This window comes from Panthera pardus, unplaced genomic scaffold (genome assembly GCF_024362965.1).
Source record: "Panthera pardus isolate Hobbes unplaced genomic scaffold, ASM2436296v1 HiC_scaffold_13, whole genome shotgun sequence".
Lineage (NCBI taxonomy): Eukaryota > Metazoa > Chordata > Mammalia > Carnivora > Felidae > Panthera > Panthera pardus.
In genome coordinates, this window is record NW_026526688.1 from 117,184,013 (window position 1) to 117,205,838 (window position 21,826).

The 21,826-nt window shown below is 33.2% G+C and overlaps 1 protein-coding gene across 1 annotated transcript in view; it reads right to left on the bottom strand.

The window, feature by feature from the left end:
- Positions 1-21,826, bottom strand: part of TET2 (tet methylcytosine dioxygenase 2) — a 133,397-nt gene that overhangs the window by 10,746 nt on the left and 100,825 nt on the right. Inside the window, 2 exon segments of the mRNA XM_019416365.2 lie at positions 6,913-7,002; positions 9,569-9,719. Of these exon segments, the coding sequence (XP_019271910.2) occupies positions 6,913-7,002; positions 9,569-9,719 (241 nt within the window).

Sequence of the window (21,826 nt, forward strand, 5' to 3'; positions counted from 1 at the left end):
TCTCTCAGCAATGTATTATAGTTTTCAGTGCACAGGTCTTACATGTTTTGTCAAATGACAAATTCTTATGTCTAAGAATTTCATATTTTTGATGTTATTTAATTGCTATTGGTTTTGACTGCAATTTTTAGTTGTTTATTACTAGTATATAGAAATACAGTTGATTTATTTTTGCAACTTTGCTGAACAATTTGTTAGAAGTTTTTGGGTCTTTGGAACTTTCTATGTAGACAAGTGTCTACATTATAAGGACAATTTTATTTCTATTCAATCTGTACACTCCTTATTTCTTTTTCTTGCCTATTTCCCTAAAACTTCCAGTTAGATATTAAATAAAAGTGGTAAAAATGGATGTCCTTGTCTTGTTTCTAATCTTAGGGGTAAAGCTTTCAGTCTTTCACTATTAAATATGAAGTTAGCTTTAGGTTTTTCAATTATGCACCTTATGGGGCTGAGAAAGTTCCCTTCTATGGGTATTAAATATTGCTAAGTGCTTTTCCTCTATCTATTGAGATAATCATATTTACCCCATTATGTTGGCTAATGTGGTGAATCACACTGATTAAAAAATTTTTAATGTTTACTTTTGAGAGAGACAGAGACAGAGCGGGGGAGGGGCAGAGAGAGAATGGGAGACACAGAATCTGAAGCAGGCTCCAGGCTCTGAGTTGTCAGCATGGGGTCTGATGCAGGGCTGGAACTCATAGACTGTGAGATCATGACCTGAGCTGAAGTCAGACACTTAACTGACTGAGCCACTTAGTCAATCAATCATGATTGATTTTTGAATGTTAAACAAAACGAAATAAACTCCATTTGGTCATGATATATCCTTTTTGCACACTGTTGTCTAATTGACTAAAATTTTGTGAAGAATTGTCATATCAATATTTTTTAAGAATATTGGACTATAGTCTTCTTTTTCTTTTACTGCCTTTGTCTAGTTCTAGTATCAGGATATTTCCAGCTTTGTAAAATGAGTTGGGAAGTTTATTCCTTTTCTATTTTCTAGAAGAGTTTCCACTGAATTGTTACTATTTCTTCCTTAAAATATTAGTCAGATTTGAAAGGGAAATTATCTGGGCCTGGAATTTTTGGAAAAGCTTTCAACTAAAAATTCAATATCTTTAATAAATATAGGATGACTTATGGTATTTATTTTTTTCTTTAGTCATCTTTGGTAATTTATGTTTAAGTACTTTTCTCATTTCATCTAAGTTGTTGAATTTATTGGCATAAAATTTTAATAATATTATTCCTTTAATGTCTGTAGGATCTATAGTGATGTCTCATCTCTAATTCTTGATATTGGCCTTTTGTACCTTCTCTTTTTTTTTTTGATTGAATTGATGCAAAATACTAGCTTTTGGTGTCACTGATTTATGCTATTTTCTGTATTCCATTTCATTGATTTATGTTCTTTAGTTTTTCCTTCCTTCCATCTTTTAGGGCTCATATTGCTGTCCTTTTCCAAGTTTCTTAGAGAAGCCACCTAAATCATTAATTTGAGACTTTATATATATTTTCTGAAGTTTATTTTTATTTTACTTATTATTTTTTTAATGTTTATCTTTGAGAGAGAGACAGAGTGTAAGTGGGAGGGACAGAGAGAGAAGGAGACATAGGTTCTGAAGCAGGCTCTAGGTTCTGAGCTGTCAGCACAGAGCCCAACATGGGGCTTGAACTCATGAACCATGAGATCATGACCTGAGCCAATGTTGGATGCTTAACCAACTGAGCCATCCAGGTGTCCCAAAGTTTGTTTATTTTTGAGAGAGAGAGCACCCATGAGGAGAGGGCCAGAGAGAGAGAGGAAGAGAGACAAACCCAAGCAGGCTCTGTGCTGACAGAGGAGAGCCTAATGCCAGGCTCAATCTTGTGGAATGTGAGATATGACCTGAGCTGAAACCAAGGGTTGGATGCTTAACCAACTGAGCCCCCAGGTGCCCCTATATTTTTCTAATAAGTATTCAATGCTATAAATGTCTCTCTAAGCAAGGCTTTATAGCTTCATTCCACAAATTTCAAGGTCATGTCTTCATATTCTTTTTTTTTTTTTTTTTTAAATTTTTTTATTTATTTTTGGGACAGAGAGAGACAGAGCATGAACGGGGGAGGGACAGAGAAAGAGGGAGACACAGAATCGGAAACAGGCTCCAGGCTCTGAGCCATCAGCCCAGAGCCCGACGCGGGGCTCGAACTCACGGACCGTGAGATCGTGACCTGGCTGAAGTCGGCCGCTCAACCGACTGCGCCACCCAGGCGCCCCATATTCTTTTTGTTTTTAAATGTTTATTTTGAGAGACAGAGTGCATGTGTGCACATGCATGACTGAAGGACGGGCAGAGAGAGACAATCTCAAGCAGGCTCATGGCTGTCAGTGCAGAGACCAACATGGGACTTGATTTCATGAACCATGATATCATGACCTGAGCTGAAATCAAGAGTCAGATGCTTAACTGACTGAGTCACCCAGGCACCCCCAAGTCTTCATTTTTATTCAGTTTGAAATACTCTCTAATTTCCCTGTGAATTATTCTTTGGCTCCTAGGTTATTTAGGAATATGTTTCTCAGTTTCCAGATACTTAGAAATTTTGTGGAAATACTGGTACAGATTTTTCATTTAACTTCATTGTGGCCAGAGAACATATTTTGAGGCTTTATAATATATTGATACTTGCTTTATGACTCACTATACAGTCTATCATGATAAAACTTCCTGTACACTTGAAAATAATGTTAATTCTGTTGGGTGAGGAATTCTATACATGTCAATAAGGTCAAGTTGGTTAAAAGTGCTGTTTAAGTCTTCTGTCTCCTTAGTGATTTTGTATTTGTTCTAACAGTTATTGAGAGAGATGTACTGAAATCTCTGACTGTAATTGTAGATTCATTTCTTTTTATAGTTCTATCAGTTTTGTTTAATAAAATCTGAAGCTCTGTACATAGTTAGGATTATCATGTTTTCTTGATGAACTGCCCCCTTTTTTTATTATTAAATGATCTTCTTTATAGTTTATAATATTCTTTGCTATGAAATCTACTTTGTTATTAATATGATCATTCCAGCTTTCCTTAGATTGATATTAGCATATTTCTTGGTTCCTGGTTTTTTTCAATATTATAATTGTTCAATATCAATGTTATTATTTAGTATCACAAACTCTGCTTTTTTAATTGGGAATGTTAAAAGCCATTCACATTTAATATGATTTTTGATATGGTTGGGATTAAATATACCAATTTTCTATTTGCTTTATATTTGTCTTATCTTTAATTTGGTTCCATAATCCTTTTAAATACATTTTGGATTGATTCTATTTTTTTCCTTTTTACTGGTAGATTAGCTGGTAGATTTTTTTACTGCTAGATTTTTTTTTTTTTAAATGGCTGCTTCCCTTAAGGTTTACGATATATTCTTTATCTTCTTACACTCTACATTCAAGAAATACTATACTACTCTACATATAACATAAGGCCCTTACAACAGTATACTTTCAATTCCCCAGCCTCTGTGTTACTTCTACATGTTATAAAGTTTAAGGCACATTGTTCATATATATTTTTAATAGCAAATCATCTTTAAATTTCTTTTGAAATAAGGAAAAAGTTTTTTTTATTTACATAGCTACTATTTATGATGTTTTTCTTTCCTTTTTGTCAATACAGACTTCTATCTGGTATCATTTTCTTTTACTGGCAGGCTTCCTTTAATATTTTTAAAGTGTTAGTCTGCTGATGGTAAATTATTTCAGCATTTGTATGTTTGAAAAAAATTTTGTTTTGCCTTTACTTTTTTTTTTTTAATGTTTATTTTTCAGAGAGAGAGATAGAATGAGAGAGGGGGAGGGGCAGAGAAAGAGAGAGAACAGAATCCGAAGCAGGCTCCAGGCTCTGAGCTGTCAGCACTGAGCCCAACACTGGGCTTGAACTCAAGAACCGTGATATCATGACCTGAGCCAAAGTTGGACGTTTAACCGACTGAGCCATCTAGGCACTCCCTTGCCTTTACTTTTGAAGTTTTTCCTGGGTATAGATTTCTGGGTTGACAAGAGTTTTTTTTTTCTTACATTTTTCTCTGATGTGAAGCTTAACTTCAACAATAAGACTTTATAAAATCAAGGAACAAAGCAAAGGAAGAGCATTTAGATATGAGAAATAAGTACAATATATCCAGTTGGGGAAGAGACAAAAATCAAATGGTAGGCTTTGATAGCATCCATAACCTCAAAAGGTCTTCCCATGTGCTGTGGGAAAGACCACATGGCTGTTTTTTTTTTGATCTTTAAACAATATTAAGACATACGGATGAATATTACCCAATAGTACATACTAGGCAATATAAAAAATACCTTATCTATCTTTAACCATGATTGATTTAATTTACATATACAACTATTTTTTATGTATGAATGTATGTATATATTTAAATTTTATTTTGTGGTAAGAATACATAACATGAGATCTACCTTTTCAACAAAATTTTAAGTGTCCATTATTGTTGGCAATAGGTGGTGCACATTGCAAAGCAGATCTCTAGAGCTCATTCATCTTGCTTAACTGAAACTTTCTGCCCATTTATTAGTACATCTACACATGTATCGATATATAAATACTGAAACACATCTAAAGAATTATATGTAATCTTCTTGTTATAACTAAAATTTGGGGTACCTTCATATTTTGGATACTCTAAGTTCAGGAAATGCATAAAATGCTCCAAACATAATATAGTAGGGTGGAATATAAATGCTTAGAAAATCAGGTGTGTATGACACCATCTATAGTAAGAATCAAAGGAGTAAAAAGAACACCAATGCTTTGTTATTCTGTCCCCTTTTCCAGCTAAAGCCATTAGGTTAATAGCACCTATAAAAATTTTTATTCAACAGAAAATGGCCAAACTTGAAATCTAGCAACATAGACTCAATTCATTTTCTTTTTATAGCTTGATTTATTGTGTTTCTCACTTGGAATTATTTTATAACAGTACTAAAACATTCCATATACTTTTCTGTGATACTTACCAAAGTAGATAAGGTTGTAAAATAACAGTATTAATCCTACTACTATTAACAGCATTAAAAATAATCTTCATACACATCATATATATTTCTAAAAGCCTGAGTTGTGACATAAAACAAGTTTATAAACAGATCGTTATTAAATTTGCTTCCTTTGCTCACACTTAAAAAAAGAAAGAGCTGAGATTTGGGGAAAGTATTAAAGTCCACAATAGAAACAAGAGTAGCTAAATCATTAAATGAGTATTGGTCTCCCCTGTGTGTCTCTGCTATATAAATTAATCCCATTAGTCTTTAATGTTATTAAATGACAACGTTTGCCAAATGTACCGCTCTTCATACTTCCTTGTACCCCCTGCCACTGTGTACTCTGCTCTGGATACCTGCATCACCTCCAGCTTTCCTCCATTTATCAGTCTCTCTCTTTCCCTTAAATCTTTAACCTCCCTTACTCTATTGTGCCTACTCCCAGCATTTACTTCACTGCTTTCTCATCCTCCACTCCTAAAATGTCAGTGTACGCCAGAATCCCATGAGAATCCCTTCTCTTTATAATCTCCACTCTGAAAACATGCATTCACTCCTTGTGAATTCGACTACTTCTTGCATTTTGGTGACTCCCAAATCTACATAATTAGCCTGGATTTTTCTCAGGATTTTCCATCTAATTATACTAAAGGATGTCAAACATAGTATGCCCAAAATGAAATTTATCATTTCACCCATTTGTCCCCAAACCTACTTTTCCTCACTGATTCCAAATACTAGTTAATAGAACAACCTGTCCAAGCCAGAAATTTGGTGGCTTCTCAAATTGTCTCTTCTGCCCATCCTCAAATCCAGTTGGTAAGTTCTACAAGTTCTACCTCAAATTTCACATACTTATTTCCTTTATTCTTTCACTACTGCCATTTCTTTAATGTAGGACTTTAACATCTCTTGTCCAGTGACTGCACTAGCTTACTCCTCCAATTTAATCTTACACTAACCTAAGTTGTATTTCACTTAATTTGGCTTGTTCAGTGACCATTTTAAATTAAATCACTTTACACTCTCCTGTCCCCAACACACACTTAAAACGCCCCAATGGTAGCCTTCTTACATACAGGATAAAGTTCAAAGTTCAAAGATCTTTATACGGTCTCCAAGGCCATTTGTGACCTTACATCTCTACTTTCAGGGAGAACTTTTTTGTTCCTTCAGAAATGAGCATACCTCTATCCCAGCTATTAATGTATTATTCTGTAATTGTTATTTTACATATCTCTGCCTTAAAGGAGTTCCTTAAAGGAAGGAATTCCTTAAAGACAAAAACCTACAATACTCATCTTTACATCCACAGTGACTAAATACAGCATCTAGTTTATAACAGGTTTCCATTTGATGCTTCTGTTGTTGATGTCACAATGACAGGAAAGACTTTACAGTTTTTTTTTCCTCCTTCATGAGCATTTCTGAACAAATGACCTAGCTTTCCAAACTGGTATAGCCTAGACCACACTCATAAAATAGGAAACAAGTGTTTCAGCTTGGTTCATGGAGCCAAGGCCAAATAAAATGAAGATAATCTAGCAAAATCAGACATATCTGGACACATGTATGTACACTTACAAAGTAGTACACTCATAATATGTATAGACCTTCTGTGAAAAGTTAATAGGTGGTTAGAACCTATGGTTTGAGTCACATAATTTTAATTAATCACCAAAGTCTACTTACAGAAGAGATACGAGACAAGATTAGTGGATACAACAGCTTGTTAGATTCACAATCTTTACACATTAAAAGACCAACAATAAGCTCTTTTTGATGATATTTCTTTGAAAGTATGTAGGTCATCAATAATAAACTGTTCTAATCATTGTCCATAATTATTTATAAACTTACCTGATTATTATATGCATCAGGTGCAAGTTTCTTGTATGTTGGTGCCATAAGAGTAGACAGGTTTTGTAAATGAGACTCCAGTTTCTCTTCCTGTTTAAAATGAATATTCTACATATTAAATTCTAAATCCTTTTTATATGTGAGAGAGGCTATCAGTAAAAAATTTCCCCCTATATCTTAGATCCAAATGACAATATATAGTATCTTTCTTATTAAATAACTAAGGTTTCCTAACATGACTATGTCTTTTTTTACATATTTAAATTCAAGTTAGTTAACATATAGCGTAGTATTGGTTTCAGGAGTAGAACCCAGTGATTCGTCACTTACATATAATACCCAGTGCTCATCCCAACAAGTGCCCTCCCTAATGCCCATCAGCCCTCCCCCCACCAACCTCCCCTCCGGCAATCCTGTTTGTTCTCTGTCTTTAAGTGTCTCTTATGGTTTGCCTCCCTCACTGTTTTAATCTTATTTTTCCTTCCCTTCCCTTATGTTCATCTGTTTTGTTTCTTAAATTCCACAAAATTTCCAAGCAAAAAGTATACACCATATATCATCTATTTTTGCATGTGTTTCCAAGCAAAAAGTATAAACCATCTAATTTTGTATGTGTTATTAGAATATCTAGCTCTTTGGTATTTTTATGATGTTAATTTTATACTTTGTATGTAGATACTCAGCATTTTATAAATATAAGTCTATGCCAGTAATAGGATAGGAGTATGAAGCCATAGAGTCTTAAAGAGGTCACATTCTCTACTCCTCCAATTAGCTGCCAAGGAAGATAAACCATTGGAAAGATTTGTTTGGCTCTCTTTATATTTTTAAGTGCTTATATTAAAAAGTTCAAAATTTGAAAAGATCTTTCCATTGAACAAAAAATTACTAGATGCTTCAAATACGGATAAAACTCTCAGAAGTAGATTGTGGTATATTTGAAGAACTTTGTAAAGTTTACTTGAAAGGAGGAATGTTCAGTTGCTCCTCCTCCCTACAAAGAACAGATTTTCCAGGTAATATGCTTATAAAATGAGAGGCGATGATACTCAGTTATTCCATTCATCCTTAGAGGTTCTCATTTCATAGTGATTATTTCTCTAAGAATGTTGATGTAACTACCTGGCAGAGATATACTAATTTGTATTTTAGAAGGTGAGGAGGTTTCTAAGCCAGGCTCTCCTACCGCCCTGAGGGAGGATGTGCCTATCCATCTCCAGGATTTGCTTTATATTAAATCTGGTGAAAGTGATAAACTTTTATAAAATATAAGTAAAAAAAAAAGCTCTCCAGTGTGGGAAATTAAAGTGGCTGATGACATGTAGCCCATTTAATAAAGTTTATTAAAAATATAATCCTGTGGGGGTGCTTGGGTGGCTTAGTCAATTAAGCTTTCGACTTCAGCTCAGGTCATGACTTCACAGTGTGAGTTTGAGCCCCACATCTGGCTCCTTGCTGGCAGTGCAGAGCCTGCATGGCATTCTCTCTCTCTCTCCCTCCCCCACTTGTGCGCACACTCTCCCTCAAAATAAATAAACTTTATATATACATACACACACACACACACGTTTATATATATAATATATATAAAATCCTGTGAAGAAAATTACATCATGATTTCAAGAGTTTTTGCACTTTATTAAATTTCCACTTACTATTATAGTCACAAATAATAAAGCGACAAAGTTTTCATTTAGAGGGACATATCAATACTATAGTATGCATAGTATAACTATATATTTCAATTGCATTTAATCTTTGTAAGATAATTGTAAGGTTCAGAGAGTCAGTAAAAATTTGGTCATATCTAAATGTAAACATACTGAAGTTTTTGGATTATTCAATGAGCAAACTCTAGAAGCTACCCAAAAGTTGTTATATTTGAGACCCATGTGTAAGTTATATTTGAGAAATATATAAATTCTTTAAAAAAATTTTTTTTAATGTTTATTTTTGAGAGAGAGACACAGAATGTAAGCAGGGGAGGGGCAGAGAGAGGGAGACACAGAATCCGAAACAGGCTCCAGGCTCCGAGCTGTCAGCACAGAGCACAATGCGGCGTTTGAAGTCACGAACCGTGAGATCATGACCTGAACTGAAGTCGGATGCTTAACTGACTGAGCCATCTAGGTACCCCAAGAGAAATATATAATTTCAATTACATTTATATTAAAATCTAAATATTTTTTAGTTTCTTGAGTGCATTCATTATAACTTTAAGCTATCAAATCTCAGGGTATGAAAATGTGATTAGAAATGGTCTTTACTGAACGTGGCAGTGATGAATATGACTTTTTAAATTCAGGTTTGAAAGATGAAAGTTGTAACAATGAAATGTTAACATTTAGTTTTAATACCAAAGTGACAGTTATTTAAAACTCTAGAATTAACATGAAAGATAAGTATAGAAGACCATAGGTATTAAGAGTTTATTTTGCTCAAATTTTACTACTTTGGTATCACATGGTTGTTATTATGCTAACTTTATCAAATATTATAATGTGTATCTACAATTTAGCGTAAATTTTGATTTACCTCAGAGGTGAAATTCTCTATGTTAATGAGAGTTTAACTGAGTATGTCATACTGTTCACTTCATCTGTACTCATCAATTCTCCATGAAAAATACAGATTATATATCAGGAAGTACACAAACCTCTTTTGGGTCATCCCCAAGCAGCTTAAATTTTCTTGGGATCTTGCTTCTGGCAAACTTACATCCATTGTAGTACATACTCCACGAACAACCAAAAGAAAATGAGGCACCACAGGTCTCGGGGTCCAGCCCTTGACAGGCACAGGTTCTCCTGAGGGATCAAAGGACCAAGTTCATAGCTATCAATAACATTTATGTAGGCTACCAATCTTGTATTTTGGATGTCTGCATGCAAAAATGAATAAAAATTAGTTTTAAAAGAAGTTTAACTCTATTAATTAAGCCTGCCATAACCACATCAGAAAATAACTATTTTAATTGATTTTGAAACACAATTTAAATGACTCTTTATTTTAACATATCACACAGAAAATTACACATAATTTTACAGCTTGCAAATGCTCACAAATAAAACATACTCAAGTAAGTAGCACTCAAAGTAAGAAACAAACATATACTGGCACTCCACAATCTCCTAATATGCCCAGTAAGCTGTAATAATAATTTCTATCAGAAGAGATTAGTTGTGCCAATTTCATTCTGTATACAGTGTACTGTATATATATATGGGGATGTATATGTATGTGCAGTTTTGCATATTTTTATACTATAGTATGTATATGTATATATATGTATGTATATACACACACACACATTTTTGCTTACTCATATATATACTATATAGCATATTTTTATTTTTATTTATACAGAATACCATGTTTATTTTTATTTATAAATGTAGTATAAAAATGGGTAAAACTCTATACACAGGTACACACATACACACAATTAGATAGTATAAGCTTATTTGTGTCTTGTTATTTTTGTTCAACATTATGTTTGGGATATCCATATCATTGCATATAGTTGTACTTTTTCATGTGTTTATTCATTGAGTGCAATTTTCCATTGTATAAATATTTCACAAATTAACCATTGTACCATTAATAGGCACTTGAATACTTTCCAGTTTTTGGCTAAAATACAGTATTATGACTTTAGAGCCTAAGCCAGATATATCCTAAGAAACATAAGCAGACAAATTCAGCAAAGAAACCAAAAACAAAAAACCAAAGAAATAAAAAATGATGAAACAACCTACTATGAAAACTAGTATTCTATTATGATTATTGTTATTAGTATTTATTATTCAATTATTTTTTCCAGATTTTTTGAGGTATAATTGACAAATAGTTAAGATATTGAAAGTGTACAAAGTGATTTGATGTATGTGTGCATTGTGAAAGGATTTGCCCACTGAGTAGTTAATATATCTATTACCTCACATATTTAACTCCCCTTTTTTTGGTAAAGAACATTTAAGTTATATTCTTTTAGCAAATTCCAATTATACAATACAGTATTATCAACTATAGTCCCCATACTACACATTAGATCCTTAGACCTGATTCATTTTATAACTGAAAGACTGTACCCTTTTATCAACCTTTCCCTATTTCCCCTGTCCCCACAACCACTTTTCTACTCTGTTTCAGAGTTCTACTTTTTGGTTTGTTTCTTTTTGATTCCACACAGAAGTAACATCATGTAGTATTTGTCTTTCTCTGCTTCGCTTAGTTCACTTAGCATAATGTCTTCCAGATTTATCCATCTTGTTACAAATGACAAGATTCCCTCCTTTTTTAAGACTGAATAATACCTTTCTCTTTCCCTTCCCTCCCCTCTCCTCTCCCCTCCCCCTCCTTCCCTCCTTTCCTGCCCCTCTCCTTCCCTTCCTTTCTTTCCCCTCTCCCTCTTTCTCCATACCAGATCATCTTTATCCACTCACCCATTGGTGGACTCTTAGGTTGTCTCTACATATTTTTTAGTGCAGATAATGCTGCAATGAACACTGAAGTGCATAATCTCTTTGAGATAATGATTTCATTTCCTTTGGATATATACTCAGAAGGGGGGTTGCTGGGTCATAATAGAAGTGGTAGTTCTATTGTTAATTTTTTGAAGAATCTCCATACTGTTTTCCATAGTGTACCAGTTTATGCTCTCATTAACAGTATACAAGGATTCCTTTTCTCCACATTCTTGCTAGCATTCTTATCTTTTTGGTAATAAACATCCCAACAGGTGTCAGTTGATATCTCATAGTTTTTATTTGTATCTCCCCAATGATTAGTGATGTTGAGCACATTTTCATGTACCTGTTTGCCATTTGTACGCATTCTCGGTAAAAATGTCTATTCAGGTCCTTTGCCCAATTTAATTGGTTTGCTTTTTTGCTATTGAGTTGTATAGGTTCTTTGCATACTTGGATATTAATCTCTTTCTGGGTGTCTGGTTTGAAAACATTTTCTCCCATTCCATAAACTGCTTCTTCATTTTGTTGATGGTTTCCTCTACTGTTCAGCTTTTTGGTTTGCTGTAGTCACTCTTACTTTGCTTTTGTTGCCTTTGCTGTTGTTGTTAAATGCAAAAAACCACTGTCAAGATCAATTCCAAGAAGTTTACCCCTATGTTTTTTTTTTTTTCCCCTGGGAGTTTTACAGTTTCAGGTCTTCTGTTCAAAACTTTAATCCATTTTGAGTTGATTTTTGTGTACAGTGTAGGAGAGGTCCAGTTTAATTCTTCTGTGTGTGATATCCACTTTCCCCAATAGCACTTATTGAAGAATGATCCTTCTCCCATTGTATAGTCTTGGTTTCATTAAAAAAATTAATTGACCATATTTTCATACATGTATTTGTTGGCTTTGAATTCGGTTCCATTGATTAAAGTGTTTGTTTTGATGCCAGTACCATACTGTTTAATTAATATAGCTCTGCAATATAGTTTGAAATCAGAAAGTATAATGGCTCCAGCTTTGCTTTTCATTCTCAAGACTGCTTTGACCATTTGGGGTCATTTGTGATTCCCTATAAATTTAGGATTCGTTTTTCAATTACCATGAAAAATGCCATTGGAATTTTGATAGAGAATGCATTGATTCCACAGATTGTTTTGGGTACTATGGGCATTTTAACAATATTGATTCTTCCAATCCATGAACATAGGCTATCCTTCCATTTATTTGTCTTTTTTGATTTCTTTCATCAATCTTTTGGGGTTTCGGTACACAGATTTTTCATCTCCTTGCTTAAATTTATTGCTAGGTGTTTTATTCTTTTTCATGCTTGTGTAAATGTGATTGTTTCCTTAATTTCTCTTTCTGTTAGTTCGTTGTTAGTATATAGAAACACAACTGATTTTTGTATATTGATGTATGCTACAACTTTACTGAATTTGTTTATTAGTTCTAACAGTTTTTTTGATGAGGTCTTTAGAATTTTCTATCTGTAATATCATGTCCTCTACATATAGTGATACTTTTACTTCATCCTTTATTTGGATGCCTTTTATTTTCTTGCCAGATTGTTCTGGCTAGTATTTCGAATAATTTATTGAATGAAAGTGGTGACAGTAGGCATTTTTTTGTCTTATTCCTGATCTTAGAGTAAAGCCTTTCAGCTTTTCATCACTGAGTATAATGTTAACTGTGGTTTCCTCATATGTGGTCTTTATTATGTTGAGGTACTTTCCTTCTATACTCAGTTTTTATTATGAAAGGATGTTGAACTTTGTCAAACATGTTTTCTGTGCTTCTTGAGATGATTATACAATTTTTATCCTTAATTTTGTTAATGTGGAATTGATTGGGTATGTTGAACCATTCTTGCATTTCTGGAGTAAATCCCACTTGATTACGGTATATGATCCTTTTAATGTACTATTGGACTTGGTTTGCTAATATTCTGTTGAGAGTTTTTGCATTTAACTTTTCATCAGGGATACTGGCAGATCATTTTCTGTTTTTGTAGTGTCCTTGTCTGGTTTTGGTATCAGTGTAATGTTGGCCTTGTAAAGTGAGTTTGTAAATAATTCCTTTTCTTCAACTTTCTGAAAGAGTTTGAGGACTGTGAATTCATCTTCAAATGTTTGGTAGAATTCACCATTGAGGCCATCTGATCCTGGACTTTTCTTTGTTGTGAGGTTTCTGATTACTGGCTCAATATCCTTACTAGTAATTGGTCTGTTCAGATTTTCTTTTTCTTCATGATTCAGTTTTGGTAAGTTGTATGTGTTTAGGAAGTTAGCAATTTCCTCTAGGTTGTCCAACCTGTGGGTGTACAATTGTTCATAGTGTTCAGTTATAATCTTTTGTATTTGTGTGGTATCACCTGAAATGTCTTCTCTTTCATTTATAATTGTATTTCTTTGAGTCCTCCTTTTTCTTCGTAAGTGTAAAGGTTTATTATTTTGTTTATATTTTCAAAAAAGTAGCTCTTAGTTTCATTCATCTTTTCCATTGTCTTTTTAGTCTCTACTTCATTTATTTCCACTCTGACGCTTATTATTTCCTTCCTTCTGCTAACTTTGGGCTTAGTTTGTTCTTCTTTATTAGTTTCCTTGAAGTGTAAAGTTAGGTCGTAACTTTACCTTAAAGACCTTAAAGAAGGTCGTAACCTTCAAAACAACTCACATTTATAGTAAAAATCAGCAGCCTGGCAACCACTGGAAGGGGCAGAATTAGGTTAGCTATTCTCTAGTGCCCCATTGTCAGAAAAGTGTCATTATTTTACCTATTTGGTAGTTCTCTACAAGACACTAATAGCAAGGCTGTCTTCATTTTACCTTAGAGTTCACCTAGTATGTACAGCCTTTTCCCCAGCAGGTGTTTGTAACTGTTAACCACTGTGACTGCCTGAGGTGGTGGATAACAGTTGGCATTTAAAAAAAAAAAAAAAAAAGGCTAATTCAAAAGCTTAAAGTTAAAATATTGGAAAGAAGATATCCATAGGAGGCTTTCAAAAGCCAACATGTTCCTGGTAAGCCAGAAAGCCATATGCATATTGTATGTTCACTCACAAAAGACATAAACTCTAAACTGACTAAACTTGAAGCTCTGCACAAGCAGGGAATAAAGGGGTAAGGCAGAGTTGTAAGTTGCCTGGCTGACTGTTGAAGGCATGCTCCAAAACACATACAGAACTCCCGTGGTAAAGACTGGAAGACTTACTGGTTTTAGGTAACTAAGGATCTCTGTCTAATCATTAGGTGACCACTAAGCTAACCAAGCAGAGATTTCCACAGCTGCTCATGAGGAAATAATATAGATTTTACTGAAATAGTTCAGAAAAGTCACTAAACTAACAACAATAACAAAGCCTGGGTAGGGCAGAGAATCTAATTTCCTAAATTACCACATTATATTATTCGAAACGTCCAGTTTGTAACAATTATAAAACATACAAAGAAACAAAGTGTGGTCAATACAGAGGAAGAAAGCAGTTAATAGAAATTGTCAATGAGGAAGTTCAGATGTAAGACTACTAAACAAAGACTTTGAGTTATTATTTTAAGTATGTTCAAAAAAACTGAAGGAAACCACGCTTAACAAATTAAAAGTAGGGGTGCCTGGGTGGTTCAGGTCGTTAAGTGTCTGACTCTTGATTTAGGCTTGGATCATGATCTCATGGTTTGTTGGTTGGAATCCTGAACCTCACCCCTCTCTCTGACCATCCCCCACTCTTTCTCTCTCTGCCCCCCTCTTTCAAATAAATAAACTTTAAAAAAGTAACTAAAAGTAGGAAAACAATGTTTTATCAAGTAGATGAGATAAAACGAAATAGAAACTATAATAATAAAATGGGAATTCTGGAATTGGAAAGTAAAATAACTTAAAGTAGAAGGTCCATTAGAATGGTTCAACAGTAGACTTGAGTAAGAGAGAGAAAAAGCAGTGGGGAAAGAAGCTGAAAATAGGTCAGTTGAGATTATCCAGTCCAAGAAACAGAAAGAAAAAAGAATGAAGTAAAAATAGCAGAACATCTGAGACCTATGGGGATACTATCAAGCATACCAACATATTCATAATGAACATCCACAAAGTAGATGAGGGAGAGTAAGAGAGTATGAAGTAGGAAAACTATCTGAAGAAATAATAGCCCAAACTCCCCAAATTTGATGAACAACATTAACCTATACATTCAAGAAGCTCAGCTAATTCCAAGTAGCATGAAAATTGTTCCACACCTAGAATAATTATAAAACTGTTGAAAGCCAAAGGTAAAGAATCTTGAAAGCAGCAAGAAAACTCATCATATGCAAGAGATTTTCAATAAGATTAACAGCTGATGATGCATAAGACATATGGAGGCTAGAGGCGCTGGGATGACATATTTAAATGTTGCAAGAAAAAGATCATCAACTAAGAAATTCTATATATATCAAAACTATGCTTTAAAAGTGAATAATAAACTAAGGTATTCCATGACAAATATTAGAGTGTTTATTGCTATTAGCCCTACTCTACAAGAAATTTTAAATGGAGTCCTTCAGTCTGACAGGAAAGAACACTAGACAGTAATTGAATCCACATGAAAATACAAAGAACACCAGTAAAAGTAAACACATAGGAAAATAGAAACAACCTTATATACATATGGTTTTTTAACTCTTTTTTCTATCTGATGTAAAGGCAACCATATAAAGCAGTAATTATAAATCTGTGTTAATGTATATACAATGCATAAAATTGTATGACAATAACAGCACAAAGGTAAAGGGGTGATTGGAGCTGTAGAGGAACAAAGTTTCTGTATATCAGTGTAATTAAATTGGTATTACTCTAAATTAGATTGTTATAAGATGTTAACTAAAATCCCCAAGACAACTACTAAATATGTAACTCCAAAAAATATAATAAAAGTGACAAGGGAGTTAAAATGTTGCACTAGAAATATCCATTAAACACAAAATAAGACAGTGATGGAAGAAGAGTTAAACAAAAGACATACAGAAACTGATAATAAATTGGCAAACAATAAATCCTACTTCAACAGTAATTACATTTACTGTATATGGTTTAAATAATATAATTAAAAGGCAAAGACTGGAAAAATGGATTGAGAATTTCAACTATCTGCCATCTATGAGACTTGGTTTAAGGGTACAAATAGGCTGAAAATAAATGGATAGAAAAAATCATGTAAACAGTGATTAAAAGAGAACTGGAGTAGCTATACTAATAACAAAGTAGGATTTCAGACAATATTATTACCAAAAACAAGTACATTTTATAATAATAAAAGGGTCAGTTCATAAAGATGTAACAACTATAAACACACATGAACCTAAAAATAGGGTACCAAAATAAATAAAGTAAAAAATGACAGAATGAAAGGGAAAAAGATATATCTACTGTTGAAAGTGGAGTACTGAATAATAACAACTAGACAAAACTGAGGAACAAAAACACTAAGTCAACTAAGTTAACTAGTATCTAGAGTACACTTCACCAAACAGCAGAATACACATTCTTCTCAAATGTGCATGGAACATTCTCTAGGACAGACTATATGGCAGATCATAAAGCAAAGCTACCTAAATTTAAATGATTAAAATCATGCAAAGTGTATTCGTTATCAATGTAGTGAAATTATGAATGGAGAAGCAGCAAAGGTGGGTAATTAATCAATATGTATGTATGACACACTCCTAAATAATCAGTGAGTTAACTAAAAAAATCATAAGGGAAGTTAGAAAATACCCTGCAATAAATGAAAATAAAAAGTTAAACTTTATGGGATACATCTAAAGCAGAAGTAGAGGGAAATTTATAGCTTTACATACCTGTATTTAAAAAGTTCTGAAATCAGTAAACTAATCTTCTACCTTAAAAATCCAGAAAAAGAGCAAAGTAAACACAATGCAAATGGCATGAAGGAAATACTAAAGACTAGAGTGGAAATTAATGAAATAAGAAATAGAGACATAGAAATAAAAATGAAATAAAAAATAGAAATAGATAAAATCAAAGAAATCAAAAGTTTTTTGGAAGGATCAACAAAACTGAGAAAACTACACAGACTAAACAAGAAAAGTAAGAGAAAACCCAAACTACAAAATTAGGCATTAAAAACAGGATACTACTACTGACCTTATAAATTATAAGGTAACACTATAAAAATGATAGATCAACAAAGTAGATAACCCAGATGAATTGGACATATTCTTAGACACAAACTACTGAAACTGACTCAAACAGGAAGAGAGAATATAAATATAACTACAACCAATATAAAGACTGAGTTAATAACAATAATAAACCTGCCAACAAAGATAAACCCAGAACTACATGACTTTGCTGGTGAATTCCACCAAACACTTAAGGAATTAGCCTCAATCCTTTACAAATTCTTCCAAAAAATAGAAGAGGGAACACTTTTCAATGCATTCTATGAATCCAGTATTAACCTGATACCAAAAACAAAGACACCCCAAGAATGTAATATACTAATATCATTCATTAATATAAAGGCAAGAATCCTAACAAAATACCAGCAAACATATTTCAACAACATGAAAGATTTATACATTATAGTCATTTGTGATTTATCTCAGAAATGCAATGTTGGGCCAATGTACAAAAAATTAAAGCAATATAACACATGATCATCTTAGTAGATGCAGAAAAAGTACAATATCTTTTCATAATAAAAATAACTAGAATAGAAAAAAAAAATCCTCTACCTGATAAAGAGCTTCCACAAAACCTACAGCTAGCATAATACTTAATAGTGAAAAATTGAAAGTTTTTCCCCTAAAATCAGGAACAAGACAAAAATGTTTGCTCTTGTCAATTCCATTCAATATCTACTGCAGGTTCTTTTTTTTTTTTTTTTTTTTTTTAACGTTTTTATTTATTTTTGAGACAGAGAGAGACACAGCATGAACGGGGGAGGGTCAGAGAGAGAGGGAGACACAGAATCGGAAGCAGGCTCCAGGCTCTGAGCCATCAGCCCAGAGCCCGACGTGGGGCTCGAACTCGAGGATCGTGAGATCGTGACCGGAGCTGAAGTCGCACGCTTAACTGACTGAGCCACCCAGGCGCCCCTCTACTGCAGGTTCTAGCCAGGAAAATTTAGGCAAGAAAAAGAAATAAAGGTACTCAGATTGGAAAGGAAGAAATTAAACTATCTGTATGTGTAGATGAAATAATCTTGTATGTAGTAAATCCTAAGGAATCTATCAAAAAAGTTAGTACTAATAAATTTGTAAGTCTGCAGAATACAAGATGAATACATAAAAACTTAATTGTTGCACGAAGACTTAATGAAAATGAAGAGCTAAATGAAACAGAGATAAGCAATATGCCTGATAAAAAAAATCAAAATAATGGCCATAGATACTGGACTTGAAAAAAAGGTGAATGAACTCAGTCAGAACTTCAACAAAGAGAAAGAATGTATAAAAGTAACCAGTGTTAGCTGAAGTATTCAGTATCTGAAATGAAAAATGTCCTGGAGGGAATCCACAGCAGGTCAGAGGATGCAGAAGAATGGATCAGTTATCTGGAATATAAGAGATGGAAAGCAACCAAGCTGAACAGCAAAAAGGAAAAATAATTTAAAAAATGAGAATAACCTGAGACTCTCCAACATCATCAAGCAAAATAACATTCACATTATAGGGATCCCAGAAGGATATGAGGGAGAGAAGGGGGCAGAAAACATATTTGAAAAAAATAAGAGCTATAAACCTCCCTAATTTAGGGAAGGAAACAATTGTATCTACAAAAATTAGTCAAGGGACAAATAAAAATATGTAAAATATGACACTGTATACACAAAATATGGAAGGAGCACAAAATTTTCATGCTTTTGTGTGTTCAAATTTAAGTGCAATTAACTCAATACACACAGCTATACACACAAGATGTTCTATATGAACCCAATGGTAACCACAAATGAAAAACTTATAATAGGTACACAAAATAAAGTAAAAGGAATCCAAGCATAACATCAAAGCAAGTCATCAAACCACAAGAGAAGAAAACCAGAGAAGAAAAAAGGAATAGAGACCTACAAAAAATACCAGAAACCATTAACAAAATAGCATTAAATACATACCTATCAACAATGACTTGGAATGTAAATGAACTAAATGCTCCATTCAAAAGATATGAGATGACTGGCTGAAAAACAAGACCCATCCATATACTGTCTACAAGAAAAGAACTTAAACCTAAACACTCACATAAACTGAAAGTGAAAGGATGGAAAAAGATACTCCATGCAAACAGGAAAGAAAAAAAAAATGCAGTAGCAATATTTATATTAGACAAAATAGATTTTAAAACGAAGACAGTAGTAAGAGACCAGGGACTACATAATGTTAAAGGCATCAATCCAATAAGAGGATGTAACAGTTATAAATATCTATGCACCCAACATAAGAGCACCAAAATATGAAAAGCAAATATTAAACAGACATAAAGGGAGAAACGGACAGTAATACAACACTAGTAATACCCCACTTACATAAATGGATAGATCCTCCAGACAGAATATCAACAAGGAAACATGGCTTTGAATGACACATTAGATCAGATGAACCTAACAGATATATACAGAACATTCCATCTAAAAACAGCAGAATAAACATTTTTTTCAAGTGCACATGGAACATTTTCCAGGATAAATCACATTAGGCCAGAAAACAAATATAAATAAATTTAAGATGATTAAAATCATATTAAGCATCTTTTGACAACAATGATATGAAACAGGAAATCAATTGCAAGAAAAAAACTGGAAAAAAAACACAAACCTCACAAACATGTGGAAGCTAAACAACATGCTACTAAACAACTAATGCGTTAACAAGAAACTCAAAGAGGAAATAAAAAAATACGTGGAGATAAATGAAAATTAAAACACAACAGTCCAACATCTTTGGGACACAGACAAACCAGTTCATAGAGTGAAGTTTATAATATTACAAGCCTACCTCAGGAAATAAAAATTTCAAACAATCTAACCTTACGCCTAAAGGAATTAGAAAAAGAAAAAAAATCCCAAAGCTAGTATAAGGAAGAAATAATGAAGATTAGAGCTGAAATGAATGAAATAGAGACTAAAAAATAAGATCAATGAAACAACTGATTCTTTGAAAAGACAAACAAAATTGACAAATCATTAGCTAGACTCATCAACAAAAGGAGGACTCAAAAACAGAAATGAAGGAGGAGAAATAACTGACATCACAGAAATACAAAAAATTATGAGAGTATTATAAAAATTATATGCTAATGAATTAGAAAACCTAGAAGAAATGGATAAATTCCTAGTAACATATAATCTTCCACAACCAACTCAGGAAGAAATGGAACAAATTTCTGACAAATCTGAATAGTGACAAATCTGAATCAGTAATAAAACTCCTAACAAAAATCTAGGACCAGGTGGCTTCATAGGTGAATTCCAGCAAACATTTAAAGAGTTAATACTTATTCTTCTCAAACTATTCCAAAAAATAAGAGGCAGGAAAGCTTCCAAATTCATTCTATGAGGCCTACATTATCCTAATATTAAAAACAAAGACACCATAATAAAAGAAAACCTAATGAACACAGATGCAAAACTTCTCAACAAAATATTAGCAAACCGAATTCAACAATATATTAAAAGGTTTATTCAGCATGATCAAGGGGGATTTATTCCAGCGATGTAAGGGTGGTTCAATATTCACAAATCAATCAATGTGATACATCACATTAACAAGAAGGATAAAAACCATATGATCTCTCAATACATGCTGAAAAAGAATTTGACAAATACAACATCTATGCAAGATAAAAACTCAAGTGAGTTTAATGGGAATACACCTCAACATAATAAAGGCCATATATAACAAATCCACAGCTAACATTATACTCAATGGGGGAAAACTGGGAGTTTTCCCTCTCAGATCAGGAACAAGACAAAGAAGTCCATTCTCACCTCTTTTATTCAACATAGTACTGGATATCCTAGCTGCAGCAATCAGACAAGGAAAAATAGAAAAAAAAAACCAAAACATCCAAATTGTAAGGAAGAAGTGAAATGATCACTTTTTCCAGGTAACATGATACTATACAGAGAAAACCCAAAAGAATCTACCAAAAAACAAACAAATAATAAGGTTATAGGATATAAAATTAATATACAGAAATGTGTTGTGTTTGTATACATTAATAACAAAGTAGCAGAAAGAGAAATTAAGAAAAACAGTCCCATTTACAATTGTCCCAACAAGAATAAAACACCTAGGAATATATTTAACCAAAGAGGTGAAAGACTTATACTTTGAAAATTATAAGACATTAATGAAAAAAATTGACCACAATACAAAGAAATGGAAAGATACACCATGCTCATGAATTGGAAGAATTAATATTGTTAAAATGTCCATACTACCCAAAACAATGTATAGATTCAAAGC